This window comes from Battus philenor, unplaced genomic scaffold (genome assembly GCF_028537555.1).
Source record: "Battus philenor isolate CCGP_79_NKW_IND1 unplaced genomic scaffold, ilBatPhil1.0.hap1 SCAF_23, whole genome shotgun sequence".
Lineage (NCBI taxonomy): Eukaryota > Metazoa > Arthropoda > Insecta > Lepidoptera > Papilionidae > Battus > Battus philenor.
This window is the reverse complement of record NW_027181686.1, coordinates 6836989-6856113: the sequence shown is the minus strand read 5'-3', so window position 1 is coordinate 6856113 and position 19125 is coordinate 6836989. Positions and strand designations below refer to the sequence as shown.

At 31.9% G+C, this 19125-nt stretch overlaps 1 protein-coding gene across 1 annotated transcript; it reads right to left on the bottom strand.

The window, feature by feature from the left end:
* Positions 1-1070: 1070 nt before the first annotated feature.
* LOC137923947 (apyrase-like) lies at positions 1071-12651 on the bottom strand. The gene is made up of 9 exons (XM_068767207.1): positions 12432-12651; positions 8162-8292; positions 7315-7438; positions 6692-6818; positions 5356-5513; positions 4815-4896; positions 3992-4150; positions 1935-2089; positions 1071-1200 (listed from the first exon to the last, which is right to left on the bottom strand). The coding sequence occupies exons 1-9, from the start codon at positions 12540-12542 to the stop codon at positions 1075-1077; spliced, it is 1173 nt and encodes a 390-aa protein (XP_068623308.1). The 5' UTR covers positions 12543-12651; the 3' UTR covers positions 1071-1074.
* Positions 12652-19125: the final 6474 nt, after the last annotated feature.

The window sequence follows — 19125 nt, the reverse complement described above, 5'->3', positions numbered from 1 at the left end:
TCGCTACTTCCAAACTTTTGGACAGTAGTGTATTATTTCAAGTAATAGTCCAAGTCGAGTTGTCCCACTCATATGGTACCATTACCAAATCAATAGAGCAATCGCTAAAGTGATCTAAGATATTGACGACTTTTCCATCCGTGGAAATAAGCTACCCGAGCTGAAGCCTCCGAGGTATTCTTCTTTTGTTTTATTTCTTATTGTAGCGCTGCAATTCTCTCTTAGTATATATTCTATAGATCAAAGTTAAACGTTTTTGACGCTCTGCCTCTTCAAGCCCAGAGAAGCTGTAAATTCCGAAGCGTAAACAATAATTTCCGATTTACTTGTTTCTAAATTACCCTTGTTAGTTATGTGTTATTCAACTTTAATACTATAAAAGCATTTATTTGCAGGGAAAATCCTCCATTGCATTATTTTTTCAACAAGTCACGTCAGCTATACTAGCGTTTCTTATGATATATTTATAGTGAACACTCGTAGTTTATCTTCTTCTTCATTTGATGCGTAATTTATTCCAAAGCTTCGTCTATTCCATCGCCAGCGTAAGAATTTTCAGTTATTGTATGATGGTTGGCGCGACGTGATTAATTATTACACAGCTATATTAGTTTGGTGTTGGGCGCTGTTACAGCATCTTCGGACTCAAGACACTGTGCGCTGCCGTGTTTATAGGGATTCGGTGAAATGTAGCTCGAATACGCACGAATTTGAATCCACTCGAAATGACGATTGACAGAGCGGCAGTCTGTACGTACACGCGTGCTCACATCGGCAAGACAATTGCTTATCCGAAAAGATTCTATTATTTACGCCGATTAGTGCCTTGTGATATGGTTGTATAAATACTTATATTCAATACTCGTTTTCGTACAAACACGGGCTAAACTTTTGAGATACTGTAACGTCAAAACATGCACTACACTTTTATGTTAAATAAAAAAAGAGCTGTAATGTAAACTAATTTTAACAGATATTATGAGACAATCGTAGATATGCTAAAAACTTTTAATGGTTTATGTGAAGGAAGGGAATATCTTGATTGTACAAATACCATGAGAGATTTTTATACATTTAATAAACTATTACCAAACGCCTGTCAATGTTTACAGTTACAGGTGAAAATGTCTTTATATAACTCTCCAGAATTTTTTGATCTCTTCCTATTATTTTCACATTTCTTTTTCCATTTTTGAATATCTGAAAAAATATAACATATATGTAATAATGAACAAAGATTATTCAGATCGTAGTAAATTAGAAAGCTTTGATGACTCCGCCTGTTTGAAATAATCCTTAAAATACGGACGCATCTTTTGTCAATTTTATCAACTCGAATACACTATAAAAGGAGATTAAATGGGAGATATAATGGAGAATACACTCGAACTAACACAGCTAGCGGCTAGAGCATGAACCTCTGATGAATCACTATTTTCTTATTGTGAAAGTACTGTAAGTCAGGACATTAATTATATACATGTATTATATTCATACATATATTTACGATGTCGTATAAGGAGTTCAAATTAATTAGAAAATGTATATATAATTAGTTTATATAAGTGGCCAATTAAAATAAAAATAAAATTAGTAGAAAAGCAGCAGGAATAAAGTCCAATAATAGTTAATAAATATATTAAAAAGGTAATAAGTATAATAAACATTAATTGTTTGTAAATGCAGCTCAACTAAAGTCACAGGCCCTAGGCAAGAGAGAGTCACAATATTGCATAGGCACAATTACATAGGACCAATATGGATTGGTAATATGTTGCACGATGGAATTTTATTTGTCTTTCTTTGCTGCTTTTGACGGTACATTATGAAGCCACAAAGTATGTTTTTATTACCAATAACAGATAATAAAAAATAATAAGCTCCGACTACGATTGAAAGAAGAACAAAAACATATTGGACAGTGAATAACTTACCGAATAACCATCGCCTCCGTCCGCTAGGTAAGCGGGCGTTGTGACCTGATAATAGGCTTCTTTATCCACTTGGTTGCCCTCGGCCGGGTCGCCGACAAATGCTTCAACTACCCTCCGGCCTTCGGGCTCCGACACGTTGTACGACACGTACAACCCTAAATAAACTTCCGTGTTATTGAAATTGCTTATAATCACATACTTTTATTTTAATATAAAAGGCTACTGAATCATTAATTACTAAAAAAAATATGTAACAAACATCTCAATATGTTTTTTAACAAGAAATTTGTTTACGACATAGTTAACATTGCAGGAAGACCACTTATAGTGGCATTCTTTGAGTGAGGTCTTTGAATTGCAGTGGGCGTCTATCAGCTGATATGATGATAATGGTGATGATTATTATCTTACATGTATTTACAGATTCCACGGCTTTGACTGTAAAGCGCAAACAGCGCTTAGCATGGACCTCATTTTAGGTAGCAAGGCTGATCGACTCCTCCGGGAGCCTCTAATAACGCATTATGCAAATTTGATAATTAACACTTATACATAAGATTTTCTCGTATTCTTGTTCATTTACAAGATATTTAGTTCTGTCTTTCACTTTCTTTAAAAGAACCAATCAGTGTTAGTGGTAATTAAGGCCGATTTTGATTTTGCATATCGCTATATTAGGTGTGACCTCTATCATTGACGTTTGATTTCCATCGCCTCGCCAAAAATAAAAGCGAAATAAAATCGGATTACATAAATTCGCATTTCCTTTTCTGTTACTTGACCTCACAGATCATATAAAAATTGTGTTAAATCACACTGAATTCTTATTATAAGGCGTCTATTTTTATTTATTAAAAAATGTCTATTTTTTAAACACACGTCAATATCCACAAACAATATAGCTTTAAAGAGTTGTTTTTATTTTTATTATTTTACTGAAAGGGTCGCCAATTGTCAGTATCTGGTTTCAATTAATATAGATAGTAGATATGTATATGAGATTCAAATAAAATAAATAGTCTGTGGATTTTGTTGTAAGTACGGAGATAATATTAAACTGTAGCAATTATATTGTCGGCACGAATAAATACGATATCCATGAAGAAACAATGCGGCATTACTTGCAGATTTCTTATTTTCCTTATATTACATAAACACTATAACCTGGATCATTAATCTGCACTCTATTGGTACACATTCGAACGACATTACCCGGGTCAGTATCTAGATGGGGTCATAAAACGTGTAACGACGTATGCTTAAAGCAACGGAAGCGCTGACAATAGACTTCGAAGTGCCAGTAATGATAATAAAAACTATAATACGTGATTAAATTCATACTTCATCTTAGTATCGAGCTGCGTAAAGGCAGTCAAGAAAAATTGAAATAAGAGTAAATATTTTCTGCTTCATTGTTCATTATTTACACTTTTTACTTGAACAGTAATAGTCTAGTGGTAAAGACTGGATCTTGCAATGACATGTCACGGGTTAGAACGCCGGGATACAACCTCATATAATTTACACTTTGTGTATTAATTTAAAAGCATTGCCACTATTCACAAACAAGTCTCCAGAAGATGGGCGTCCTCGGCGTAACATAATACCACATTGCGATCATCATCCCTTCTGCCAAACGTGGCAATTGTGGTATATCCAGCCATAGATATCTTCAGGAGAGACATATGCCTTGGAATGGGCGTCTATGGGCTAAAACGACGACAACACTTTTTATGTGACACTTACTATGTAATATTGTAATGGGTACTCCCGCATCCACTATTATATATTTCTTTAAAATATCCTGTCTTCAATTTCTTTCGCATGTTATAACCCATAGACAAAATCGATAAGTAAAAGGCACTTTTTAAATTTATATCTTATATAAACCTCACATATCTTTTTATAATATATATTTTGTCACGTAATCGTACATTTAAAGGTTAAAACATATCATACGACCCAATGACATCGTAGCCATTTAACATTTACTTCGTAGAATAAAAATTTATTGTACTACTTAGAAAGAAAATAACTTTATGGATTTATCTACTTACCGGAAACTTGAAGTAACCAAGGCGCTTCGAAAGGGTTAAATGAAGATAATCCTTCAACGCTTCTTTCCAAAGCATTTAAAACGTCTATTCCTTTCATTTCAAATGATTGGACGTAATCGTAATATGGAAAGAGGTCTATTAGTAAACCTTTTGTTATGTCTGTAAAGGTAAACACAATGTTCACTTAATATCCAGGTTTCTCGTTGTTGTTTTTAATCCAGTTGTACACTGGGCAAAATGATTACGCGGTTATCTTGTCTCTTTCAGTTCGAAATGGATTGCGGCTTAGATCACCACATGTACGAATGGTAGTGTGCACTTTTGGTATTTGTTTCATTGACATGAGTTTATTTAAATCTTAGAGTTTGTATACAGGATGATTGGTTAAATAGTCTAAAAGTTTTAAAAGGGTGAACGTATAGCCCATTTGCTGTCAGTTTATGTCTGGTACACCCTATCAAAAATTAATAGTTGCAGAAATAATAAACAATGTTATGATAATAAAGTAAGAAAGTGTGGTCAAAATTCGGATTATTACATAATAAAATTAATTATTATTTATCACCAGAAGTTATCGTTTCGTCGTACTCCAAGAAAGAAATTAAATTAATGTAACATTTTTTATAGTGCTCATTTTATACAGATTGGAAATAGGTATAAAAATTTTTTGCCGAAAAATGAATTGCACATTTTTTATATATTATACAACCCTTTAAGGCTTTTTTTATCAATAAACAATCACCATGTATAGAAATAAGGATTTAAGATCGATTTTACATATAAGAAACAACAATTAAACGGATTATGTTTTAGTAACACTCACATCCTTGAGGTATTGACGCAATGATATTACTTCGCTGCACAAATGAGATATGGGCATGTTTACTCTTGACGGTTAGTTTTGCCTGAAATTAAAGATAATTTTGAAATGAATATTCAAAATTCAAAAGAAAATAATAGTTCAAAAAATGACAACAATCTTTTACGCTTTTTATCTTCGTCAGTTATCTATAAAATTTTGATCATCCATATAGTATTCTTATTGCTAATATAGCCATTGTTTACGTTTTGTTCGTTAAATATATCGGAAAATAATAAATATGCAATAACAAGTATAAACTTGATGAACATGAAAACCTCAAACATATCTTTGTGAGAAACATAAACAAAAACGGCTTATTTTCTCGACTTATTATAGCTAGTAAGTGTAGGTTGTAAACATAGATCACGTTCAATAAAAATAATTGCTTGTCGACCTTTCTCGCTTTTTTAATTAAATAAATACTGCAAGGGTATTTCTTGTAATAACATTTTTCTTGACTCGCAAAACGCGGAGTATGTAAATTTCACAAAAGCCAACTTACCCAGTGATTTAAAGCGTCGACCAGAAGGTTTCCCACTTTGCACTCTCCGTGTGCACATTTGCGATAATCGAGCGTCGACTTAATGACACCGACGGGCATATTTTCTGCTTCATGCACTAACTTTGCATAAGGTTCTAATTTCTGTTTTATTTCCACGTCTGCGAAAAAATTTAAAATTTCGTAACCTATCAACCTTACGACACTAAAATAGCAATTTCTCCGTTTCGTATAAATACGTAATATATAATAATAGCTGTAAAAAAATACTGTATATATTTCATTACATTCTATGCGTGTGGTGCTTAAGAAAACTGCTGCACAGGAAATGTATAGATTGAAATAAATAGAAATTATGTAATTATGTCAATATAATAAAAATAACTATCGTAAAATGACACCTAGCATTTTCAACTTCAATTACATAATCTTTTTGTTATTGCTGTATGTCACGTTGCCGACATTATTTATAAATTAACATAAGTGTCTTGCCTGTATTTATGATCCAAGTTTTTGATACAGAAAATCTTGGTAACGCTTGTCATCTAAATCAAATTATTTTCGTAATTGTATTAATAACGTCGCACTTGAAACTGGAACCTTCCCACTACAATACTCCAAGAACGTCGAGTTCAAGTAACTTCAACCCACATCAGAACAATTGTTGCTACAGACTATATTATCTTTGATATGAAGTAATTCTTGAAAGAATACAATAATTTTCAAATGGATAGACCATTGGATGGAGTTAAATATTAGCTAAACCTCCTTGCTACATATTACCTAAGATTATTGTAAATAGTCTAGTGTCACTAGAGTACACAATACACTAGAGGTCTATAGAGACCACGGATGTATTACTAAGTCCTATTTCACGTACTTCTTCACGTCATAACCATAATCGTGACTTTACTGTAATGCACTGAACGTTAATGGAACATTTCAATTCACGTCATTTAATAACTTAGTTTGTGCACCGCTATTGATAATAAGATATGTTATTAATAGCAGTATTTGGTTCTGGCTAGAATCTGACTATGTATGTATCATCGCAGCATCTATTTTTCCCTCTAACTATTGTACGTAAATAGTGCTTATGGTCTGGACTAAAGACGTGGTAGTCTGTAGCCAGTGACTTAAATTACAACAGGCAACGTATTAAATAGTAGTTTAATAGTAAGTAGTAGTAATACGAAATTTTAAATAGCGACGTGATTTTATGAATAATTCGTAAGAAGTTAATGTGTAATGCAAAAATAATTATTTTTAAATTACTATACTAATATATTGTTAGAGGGATTGACTATAATTTAAATTCTGTGTAATAAAAAAAGCTTACCTTCTGGAATCGAGCTATTCAGGTAAATTTGTTTACCTTCCCATTTTGCTACATTTCCATTGATATCAAAATACACTGACAGATCACCCACTGCTTTTGTAAAAGCAGACGCTTGAACAACAACGACCTGGAAAATGTTTTTAAAATTACTTTGATTATTTTATTGAAATCGTTCATCGATTTTTTAAATGTTTGTTTTATTTTTTCTATTACATTTAACTTCGGGCCGCATCAAGAAACTTATAGTCATTTGTCAAGCTTGAAGAGGCCTATGCTTGGAATTTTTTGTGAGATTAAATCATGGATGGAGAGATAAGACGAAGAACGATAGTAATAGCCCGGAAAATTGACAAGTTGAAGTAACAATGGGTAGGTCATATGGTACCTTAAGACTTTCAAAAAGTGGCGATAAACCGGCTTTTCTAGCGCAGTGAAGGTCGTCCACCTACTAGGTAGACCGATGACCTTGTTAAAGTAGTCGGAAGACAATGGACGCAAGTCGCTTCGAAACAGTTGTATTAAAAATTTGTGAGGTAGACTTACGTTCTGCAGTGGAAATCCTATGGCTTTATTAATTACGATTATGGTGATTATGTTAATAAATAAATAATGTAGTTTGCTACCTTTTTCTTGCCATCTGTACCAGCTTCAACTATTGTCAGATACGGCGTAGGAAAGGTTTCGTCTCTGTGTGAGTGACCACCAACAATTACATCAACGTATTGACCATGTTCACGGGCCAGTGCTCTGTGGAGAAATGTTTAGCATTACGAAACTATATTGGCCATTACGGTAATATATTGGTCTAATTAGTACAGATTGTAATCGTGTTTAACCTAGACATGTAGATTTAACGATAGGTGCACTAAGCCGGATTAATAAATCGTGATGATTTTGTTTTTATTATTTTCTGTATTAGCAGAGTTAAAATGAAAGAAGTGTTTATGGGATTAATTCTTATTTTCAGTTGTAAATAACACTTATCTCGTGTAATATTCCGTCAAAACTCATAATTAAATTTCTTACTATTTATACAGATAGTTCATAGCGCATCTCACACATTTAACTAGCTTTTATTTTTCAATTACCGCATGTCTTTATTTTTTTTTTACAATTAATGCGTTGATGTATTAGAAGCCAAACTAATGACTTTTAAAGTGATACTTATCGAAAATAAAATTATCAAATTTCCACATTCTATTTTTATAAAACAATTGGGAAGTCCATTTTTAAACCAGTTTTAATAAATAAAAAGATGGGAAACAGATTATAAGGTAATTTTTTTGAAATTAAACTAAACTTAGCATCAGACATTTGTGAAAACAGCCACGTTCTAAATGAAAATTCACAATTTTATTACATTAAAGACAAACCTAACATATATTTCGATGTCATTTATTATAGATCATTTATCAAACAAATATTATAAAAATATTTAAATGTATTAACTGACATCTTCCAAATACTTACATATCAACATCATAGCCACAGTGTGATAGAACAACTATAATGTCCACTCCTAATTCGATTAATTCAATTGCATCACGACGAATCACTTCGAGGGGATCGGTGAACTGTACGCGTCCGGTGTATGATAACGTCTGTAAAAGTAATTAAGCGATGTGAATAAGATATTACAAGTAAAGGTGTTTTAAAATATGACGCTACGTCTAATTTTTCCTGGAGATAAGTTTTGCCAGATGATGTGAAGAAAGAGAAAGAGCTACAAGATGGACTTATTGGTGTTCCGTTAAAGCAATATGGGACCACCTATATCGATGTCCTCGTTCATGTTCTTCTTCAAAAAAAATCAGGGTTTTCATCCTTGGTCCATTTATTGCCTATAAATATATCTGAACTATTCTACATTGTCTTACTTCGCTCTTGCGGCATCTTGCTCTGTCTACGAATTGAGAGATTTGTCTTTCTCTCTTTTTTTCAAAATTACACAACTCTTAAGGCAGTCAATCAAGACATCGCATTGTACTATTTAGTAAAGGAAGTATTTTAATCAAATAACAGGTTTGGTATGTGCAGAAAAAATACCCTTCGATTTAGTCGGGTATTGTATAAATATAACAACCCTAAAGCCTCTGCACTATCAATTTCGGCGAGTTGTTGCGAGGTCTGACGGAACTCTCAATAATTTCAGTACATATGTATATACCCTTTACCCTATGTTGTATTAATTGTTACGATGACGTTCCTCATCAGTCTTGTTCAGATTTCGACACGTCACAACTCGTCCCTCTCACGTTTCGGGAGGATGGAGGATTACGTACTACATTAGTTGCACTCTATCCTCTTTGCCTACTTCTTCAACGATAGCACACGTTTTTAAGCCTTTTTAATTACTTTGCGCTGCTTAGGGCTTACAATACCGGTATTCCGGGATCCCAAATACCGGAATCCCGGACGATTATTATCCGGTATTAAAACCGGTATTTATGCCAAAATACGTATTTCGGTATTACGTTAGTTGATGAAAGTTGAATTTATGTACAATATAAATCCAATTTAAAATAATATTTATTAATTATTTTTTTTATAAGATATACAATTTAATTGTTTTAAAATCCATATCAGGCACATTTATTATACAAACGATGCCGAGTATGGCATCATCGAGAATCGGAATTGTTTATCTTTTACGTCTACTGCCCAACGAATAGGCCTCGTTTATACAAATACATAAACAATGTAACACAAAAAATATTAAATAGTTTAGATTAGATTGTTTCATTTTGCAAATGAGCTGTAGTTTTTAAAAGTAAAAATTTAACGACTGATTGTTTATGTTTTTTAAAAGCATACTTTGATTAACAAAACAAGCAGTAGCAAGTTATTAATATTATTTCATAAATACTTACAGCTTTATAATATTTTTTGCTTCTTTTGTAATATGTAAAATGTAACATAGAATTCAATGTTGGATTTTAATTAATAGGAATAAAACATAGTTAGACATAAAGTATTGTAAGTCTTATTATACATTTAATCTTATTAAGATAGATTTATTGAAATTAAAATAAAAAACGTTAAATTGATGTACATGAGAAAAATAAATAAACTAAATAAAGCTGTGATACTGCAATAGAAAATACAACTGAAGTGTTTGAGGATGGATGAAAGGAATGGGATGAGTGAGAAAAGAAGATGGAATTATGGAATGATAGAAGGAAGAAAAAAAGATATTGTAAACTATGGAAGACGAGGACGAAAATAAAAAATTCATGTGAAAAAATAGTTAAGAAATAAAAAACCCTGTTCCCAACAAAAGAGGTAGAGAAAAATATTGGATTTCATACATTATTTGTTAATAAGTCAATATAGCAACAGAGGTAGGTAAAAATATTACTAGTAATTTTATTATTAATAATACAGGTTTTAATACCGGTATCCAGTTATTTCAAATTTTTGAAATATCAAATACCAGTATTAAGATAGTTCCTGTAGTTCGGTATTGTAAGCCCTATCGCTGTTGTACAACCCTCAGTAATTCCGCTACCTACCGTGAAACAGGCTATTCGTATCTTCCTACTATCAAGTTATTTCGATCATTAGACACCATTTTAGATTATATTATGTGTGTTATGATTTCATCGTAAGATAGGTACTCGTATAAATATTTTTCCCCCAAATATGATAGACAATTTTTTTAAAACATTAGACGAAAATCGGACAAATGGTTACACAAGTGTTAAATTCGGAACATAGAAATAAAACGATATTGAACACATTATACTTCATAACCCTAGTTTCAAATTTTTTTGCGGTGAAACACTTTCTTGCCGAGACATAATGGTGATAGAAATTTGTTTGTAAATTAAGACTAAACATACACAAGTGTTTGTGATGACATGAATTATATTTTTCTAGTTCATTCAATTTTTCAACAAATTTATTTAATATTGAAATTATTAAGTGGGTAACTGATTTATCGTTCTTTTGTTGGAGAAATAACATTTTTTTTGGCCGCCATACACCTGTACCCGAAAACGGTAGACCTGGTATTAGCTCTTTTACAATTATTTTTTTCTTTATTTCCTATTTACTTTATCAAATTATTTTACTCTAGGTCTTATGATTATTTTACATGAATGTTAATTTTAATGTTATAATTATGCATTCGTGCTATTAATCTAATAGATGGGATCTATCATGATGGTATAAATTGTTTGTTTGTTTTTTTTTGTTTCACTTGTTTATATCTGATTAATTTACTTCTAAATGATTGAATCTTTTCTATCTTAGTTTTAAATTAGTATACACTAATTTCTTATCTATTTACGTTAAACTGTTTCTACTTAAAATATATATTTACTGTTTGAGACGACAGTGTTTCGTGAAATCACAAATATACAAGTGACCAAACCATGTAATCGATGAAAGTGCAAGTACGTCTTACAGCAATCAACTACAAAAGATTTAAATTTACTAACCGATACCTAATAAAGTATGTGCGTTCGTCAGTAAACGCCGAATCCACACAAAATCATATCTATAAGCTACTAATGCCGCATCATGCACAAACAACCTTTTGCACCAAAACTGATATAATAATTTTAGCTACAATTATACAATTTTAAATCGCTGCTAACAATATAATGTAACGTTTTTAAAAAAAAAACATGGTAATATTACACAAAAACATTCGCTGGTATCAAAACCACTGTGACAATTTTAGCTACAATAATATAGCTTTTTTATATCACTTATAGTGAAATGTTTTGTAAAAAAAAACATTTTTACAACACGTAGTACGTGGTTAACTTATCTGCAACTGTTTTTGAGAAATGGCTAAAAATTCGTGATCATTAAGGATTATGAAGTCACGTTCATACATAATACTTTTAATAATACTAACATGACCCTTATTTTAGCGGTATTGGTAGCCCAGCGGTGAGATTTGAGACTAGCCATCGAGAGAAACAATCTCAAAGAACTTACACTTTATTCATTAATTATATAACAGCCCATAAATATCCTTGGAGGAGACCTATGCCTTACAGCAGGCGTCTATGGGCTGAAACGACTACCATATTTATTTTTCGAATTAGTTTATATTTTTTCTACATTATTCTGTAGGAGCAAATGTAATATCTCATAAGATCACAAATGTGAAGCAATAATTATATATTAAATTTACGCAATTCAGAAAAGCTATAACTGTTTTTAAATAGATAAACTAGAAAAAACTGATTTTAAAATTATGGATAAAACTTTAATTTTCTGCTACCAATTATAAATTTACAATTTAAAAATTTAATAAGGTTAAACAGTACAAATTACAGCTAAATGATCAATCAAAACCAGAGTCAACCATCCAATTTTGCAGAGGAATTCTGCACAATAATTGAATAACAAGAATAAAAAATTCACTAAAAATTTAAGACCAAAGAATAAAAAAAACATCAGACTTTTATAGAGATTTTAGTCGAGTTTGATAACATCTTTTAACTAGAATTGACAAGCGCAACGGCCACCAACAAGGTATTCAGATGGCCTTGTTAGGGACCTCTGAAAAACAAGTAACGTACAACCAGTATTTTCAGAAATATTTAAAGAGAGTCTATGTAAAGCTGTGGATGTCCTACGGCTGAAATTATGATGATAATGATACTAACATATTTTTTTAAAGAAAATCATTTTATCAAAATTAATAGAGATACATTCTCCTGGAACAGCTAAAATATACAATATTCAAATATGATATAATTACATCTAATAGTACACTTACCTTAGTATCAGGAGTTATAAGACCAATTATTCCTATCTTTCTTCCGTCGCGTTCCAAGATTACGTAAGGGTCATAGAGATTATGTAGTATTGGCTCCTGAGTAGAGTCCATGTTAGCGGCTAACACAGGCGCATTAAGTTTTGCTAGGTACGGTGCTAATCCGGATGGTCCATCGTCAAAATCGTGATTACCTATTGCCTGTTACACATATGCAAATATAAACATATTATCTATAATTCAAAAAATCATATCATTGCCTTTTTTGCCTCGGCACTTCTCCAGACATGACAAATAGTTTAAATGAAAGGGATAAATTCCGTTCAGTCAGATATATACCACGAAATTAGGAAAGTAAAAGATTCAAAGTGAATGTAAATACTCGTAGGTACTTTAAAATAATAAAATCAAGCAACCTTACACCAAGCTCACATTCGTACAGTTACTAGCGGATGGTGATGGTGCGTTCTACTCAACATAAATGACTTATTTGTGATTTTATGAGCCCATTTGTTTCTACCAAATATAGATGTAATGCTATTAATTTACATCTTTTCCGCTGATGGACGCTCACTGCAACGCATAGACCTCCCCGAAAGATATCTCTGAGGGGATACTAATAATCTTTACGCTTGGCAGGCGGGTTTGCGATTGCAGTGTGGTATTATGGTACACGAGAACGCCGCTGCCAATTCTAATGATATAATATTAATGTGAAAATTGTTTGTGAGTGAGCACTGGCAATCCTATACAATTAACGCACGAAGTGTGAATTACACAAGGTTGTATCCCGGGAATCGAACCCGAATGTTTATGTTACGCAGTGGAAGAAAATTCAATGAGATTTCATTTGATTTAGACATCGATTTGTTCTACACTAATAGTTTGGCAGTGAGACTTAAAACGTCCAAATTATTTTTTGAATCACATTTTACAAGTTAACAATACAACATTGAAGTAAAACTGTACTCTTTGACTACATTTTGGTTTTAATGGGTTTAATTTTTACCATTGTTTGTTTATCCTTATATGTCTTAAAATTAAAATCTTATTATTTTGTAGGAACTCGATCACATTGATTAGAATAAGCGAAAGCTTGTAATCAGCGAACTTGTTATTTGCTTTAGTTTATTTATTTATTATTGATAGTGGGACTGTACTCTTTTTACAAATCAAGATTTTGAATTCCCAAATTATCACAATTATATAGATCAATATACACTCAACGTATTCTATACAAGGCTAGACTGATGTTTTTACTGATGTTTTTGTAATGATAACCTTTTAATTATAGAATTAATTTTTAATTATTGAATATCATATTTTACTTATTTCCCTATTCTGTTCGAACAGAAAGACAAATTCAAAGTCGTCGTTCCAGAGTATTAATAATTTAACTAACACGACATTCTTCAGGAAGTCCAACGCCACGCCGTAAACCAGTCTTGGCGAAGTGCCGCTCTAAGCCTCCATCATCGGAATATATCACCTTCAAATCGTTATATAAGGGTCACAATGAAATGAAAAGACGACTTTGTTTTTTTATACAGATAAACTAATAACTTACGTGAGCATCGTGAGGCAGTAAATTCATGAACTCTTGTGTGATGTCCCATTTCAGCAGAGTATACCAATACGTGCCTTGGAAACTATCTCCCGCGTTGAGTAGAATCGATTTTGGTTTAATTTTTTTCAGTTCTGTTATCGCAGTGTACAAACGAGGGAAGCCACCCAAACACGAACCGTTGTTAAATCGGCATACAGGGAATAAATCACCCGTTTCTTCAAATCTTTGCAAAATACCAAAGTTAACATTCGGTTAATAAAAAATATTTCAGACATGGTCAACCTTGATCCATCTTTTAAAAAAGTTAAATTTTTATAGATCCGCTATTATATACTTATTAAGCATACCTATAATTTAAAATTTATTTTACAGAAATCACTGATTTCATTATGATAGTTGTACATTTATTTTACTTCTCTTGATATTCTATTAAAATTTGATCAGTAATTGATGGCAACACCTCTTCATAATTCTTTTAGATGCTCGTTAATACTAATAAAATACTAATCTGTTTTTTTTTTAATTTCACGATAACAATTTTCTAATCTTTAAATATCTGCATGTTCCGCTTTGTACCTTTTCTAGACATTAGACGTTATAAATAATATAAGTCTAATAATACGCCTGACTAAACGGATTGGTTTTAAAAGCTGTTTAAATTTTTAATCAGTGTATATATTTAATGCAACAAATGTCATAAAAAGAAAATGTTGAAAAAGAAAATAAAATAAATATGTGCAAGACTGTAGTAGTCGTTTACGTAGTTCTGTTAAAACATGCAAGTTGAAAAGAAAACATCGCTGTTCTTAGTTCAGTCGACTAGCCCGCTCACTCAAATAATTATTAAATATTATTATAAATAGCTATAATATTACACAAACCTTGCATGAAAATCATTAAAATGAATAATATCCAATTTATACAGTCCTTCAAATGGTAAAACAAAATTGCACACGAAATTTATATCTACTGCGAGAATGAAAACGGTAACAGTCGAAATTATATTCATTATTTTAAATTTGATTTAATGAAGCGGAACAATACAAAAGCGAATCGCACACGACTATCATAAAAGGTGTTGTGAAAAACACTTGCATTAATTGTGGCGCACGTGTAGTAATTTCACGTTAATCATTGAACAATTAGTAAAATACACAAATAACAAAAATTTACTTTATGAAATATTCTTAATGGCTTTAAATGTGATATTAATTGATTAAATAATTATCTAAAATATTACACAGACCCGTTATCAGAAAGCCTTTTACAAAGAATTCAAAGCATTTTACTTACAAGTATCGGTTGTTATAAATATATAGTGTAACGTTGCAAGTTAACGTCCCATAAGTAAATCTCAGATAAAATTTTAACCAAAAAATATAAACACGAGAAACGTCGCATAAATCGCAATACAGCAAAAAATTGTTCAACCCTTGGCGGGGTACATCTCAAGTGGCGTGGAGTCGAGGAAGCGTGTTATTGGTTCAGCGGATCTTTGTTTTTATAACAAGCATTGGAATGCGCCCGCGCACCATCATCATCAGGGGAGTACCGAGCTGTGATGTAAAATCAGACCAGGGCTTCTCCCCACTACCCATTTTAATTAAATAAATATATTCTTCTTCTGTTGACGAGTTGCTGTTTTCTTTCACCTACCATCTACAGCCTCATTACGGCATAATAGCACAAGGTATACTTATGGAGAATAAAATTTAACACTCAATTTCAGAAATTGAAAGAATACTAGTGATGCTAACGTGTGGATTTGAATGTTATTGATGTTTACTTAGAAAGCTAATTATTGTCATGGACTTATTGTAAAATTACGTTTTTAAAGAGCATTTATTGAGTTCCTTGCCACCTCTTCTCAGCAGAACTGCTTTCGAGTCGGTGATAGCTTCCTGTAGGACTGACAATACTGACATTTTATGGTGATTGACGATTCTAATGTGCTTGTAACAGCCTATTGTCGAGATGCGGTAATACCCGAGGACAAGAATACTATAATGCTTCACGCGAGACAACGAAGGGGGTTGTTAGGGCTACATCACCCAATGACCCCAACTCACGTCTGGCAATGTAGCAGTGGCCAGGCTGAAAACTAGAACTTGAGACAAAGGATTTTTTTTTCATTTATACAAAGATACCTTAAACTTAGACAAAGCCTGTTTTTACTGTAATAATTCTAGACAAAGGGGGGAAATTCTCAATGGACGCCTGGGAATGGTGGACCCAGGCAGTGCCAGACTCCTACTGGCTAAAACTCCTCCTCCGTCGGCTCTTTTACAATGTTTTGAGAAATAATATAATAATTAATTATAAAATATGCAAACTAAGTTTACAACTTATAGTACAAGGAAAGCGGTTCTATTCAAAGATAGTTTTAAATTTCGTCTTGTGCATTGACGTGTAGAGTGAGTACTGTAAAAATTTACAGTTTAATTAGTCCTACTTATTATCATCCCTACATTTTACAATTATTCGAATGATACACATTATAATTTGCTTATTATATAGTAATCATACCTTTTCTTAGTCCGTTTTATTTATTAATATAATATCTTAACTATTCTAATACAGTACTTCAAAAACTTATTTCTATTTTTGCTATTTATTATATTCAGTAAATTATTTAAGGCTAAAGTAATATTTATCTCGTTTTCCAAGTAAATACGCCATTTCTGAAATATGGGACAGCCAAGAATCAAATGCGGTACGGATTCGTCAACTCCTTGCTCGCAGGCACACGATGGGTCCCTCTTGCACCTGAATCAGTTCAAGTACAATGAGAACCCACCATGCCCTGTCATGATCTGTGTGATGACGTCAGTGATTTCTACCTTTTTCGTTACCTTATATGCCATCGATACAAAAGGGCAAAACGACTTGTTCATAGATGCTGTTTCATCCATACTATATCTTTCCTTCCATAGTTTTACCGTTTCTATTCGTATTATTCGCTTAATAAAAGAAATCGCACAACGGTCATAATCTGGCTTCTTTTTGGAACGCAGAGCTGCCTCGCTAGCCAGCTCATCTGCTCGCTCGTTTCCCTCTGATACAATATGGGCCTTAATTCAGTATAAGGACTCTTGTCCTGAAGTTTTGACTTTATGTTGTTTCATTCATCGTACTCACGAATCATAAAATAAGGATTTTTACACAATATTTTAAAAATACCTCCTATTTTTCTTTTTTAAATTGATTTAGAAAGCAAAAATCAATTTAAGAAATCTTCAAATCTATACTGTATAAATTCATCGCCGAATATAGAGTTTCACGCTAATCGTTCGAAAAATAAGTCATATTTTTCCTTTGTAACTAATTTACAGCCTAAATATGTATACTATAAATTGAACACCAAATATAGATTTTCACACAAATTTTTAAAAATACATCATATATAATTGATTTCGGAAGCTAATTTTTTTTTTAAAAAATCTTTAAATCTACGCAGTATGAACAAAACACCTAATATAGATTTTCACGCGAAATGTTAAATTAATCTTTCTTAATTCTAAATTTATCTTTCGTGAATTCGTATGTTATATATTGTCATAATATATCAACAAAAAATGAAAAACCACTAAGTCGAAGACAATTTATGAAAAAACTTAGCACGCAGTTGACTACTGAATGGATGCAAAAAAGACTAGAAGCATCTGCGTTGAAACGCAATATCCGTGATATTATTGAAGTCATCCTGAAAAAACCTTCCGATGCCTCTTCTGTAGAATATGAAGGTCCACCACCGCCAAAAAAAAAAAGGTATTGCTCTTATTGTACATCTAAAAGAAGAGGATGTCCAAAATCTATCTGCGGCGAACATCAAGTTCATGTTTGTATTGAATGCATCTAAAATATTTTTTTGTTACTTTGTTAGTTTTTATTAGCTAATTACTTCATAATTTACTATTTTTTAACGAACTGTATACGTTAATTTGTTTTTTTTTTTTTAATTTTTAATGAGAAGACTGTTTATTTGCCTGAGTTCCTAAAATTTGTTCCTAAGATCTATTTGATTAAAGATTTTATAATAAAAATATATGAATATTATTTAAAATTGTGTTTTTCCCTTTTTAGTAATATACACAAATATATAAATACTCAAAATATATCAATAATACTTATAGGTTTTGAATAAAATCATTAGTCAATATGATGCGCCTCGCGGGCGTATGAGTAGTTTCTTTGTACGTCGCAACATGAGTAGTAATGTAGGATTAAAAAAAATTTAATTGTAATATTATTTAAAAAATAATCTTCAAATCTGTACAGTATAACCGAAACACCAAATAGAGATATTTACGCGTTTTTTAAAAAAAAATATGTAAAAATAAGTTTTTCTTTCTAAATTGATTTCGGAAGCCAACTTTTTTTAAAAAATATCTTCAAAGCTACACTGTACAAACGAAACACCAAATATATTATGCACGTTATATGACAATACGCTTTTATTATATTTAATAAGTAGACATTTCAGAGTAGAACTTCTCTACTTGCGAGGATTACTTTATATTATTATTACGAGTATTGACCCTGCGACTGGGCCTATTTCCGAACACACGCTGCTTTGCGTAAATAATACATATACGAAGTTACAGCTCACAACCGGTAAATCATCTTCATTTCAGACATAGGTTGTCCATTGTAGAACTAGATCTTCTCGATAGATATCCAATAGGATCTATTGTAATCGGCCCGCATCCAAGGTCTGCTCACCATTTGGGTAGAGATCTTACGCTGGGTTTTCCGGTTCTTTGTCGACGCTTCAGAACCAATGCCCCAGCGACGAACAAAATGTTAAAATTTAAAGTGACTGTTTTATTTCGTACATAACGTTAACATTGAAACAAATTTTAAATGTAAAAATTAAATGTTTCATGGTTTCATTCCACGAAACAATTCGGTTTACTACGGTACTCATTTGCCTAATTGCGGATAAACCTTGTGATGTACAATGAGCCGGCCTAAAGAATTTTGCCACGAGTGAAATAAAACACACTTGTTTGTAAAAAAGCAATTTAATATATTTATATCTATCTACACAAAAATAACAGAATTAAAAGAAATAAATTATTCACAAATATTGATTAGATTCTCAAAGAATCATACTTATGTATAACAGAC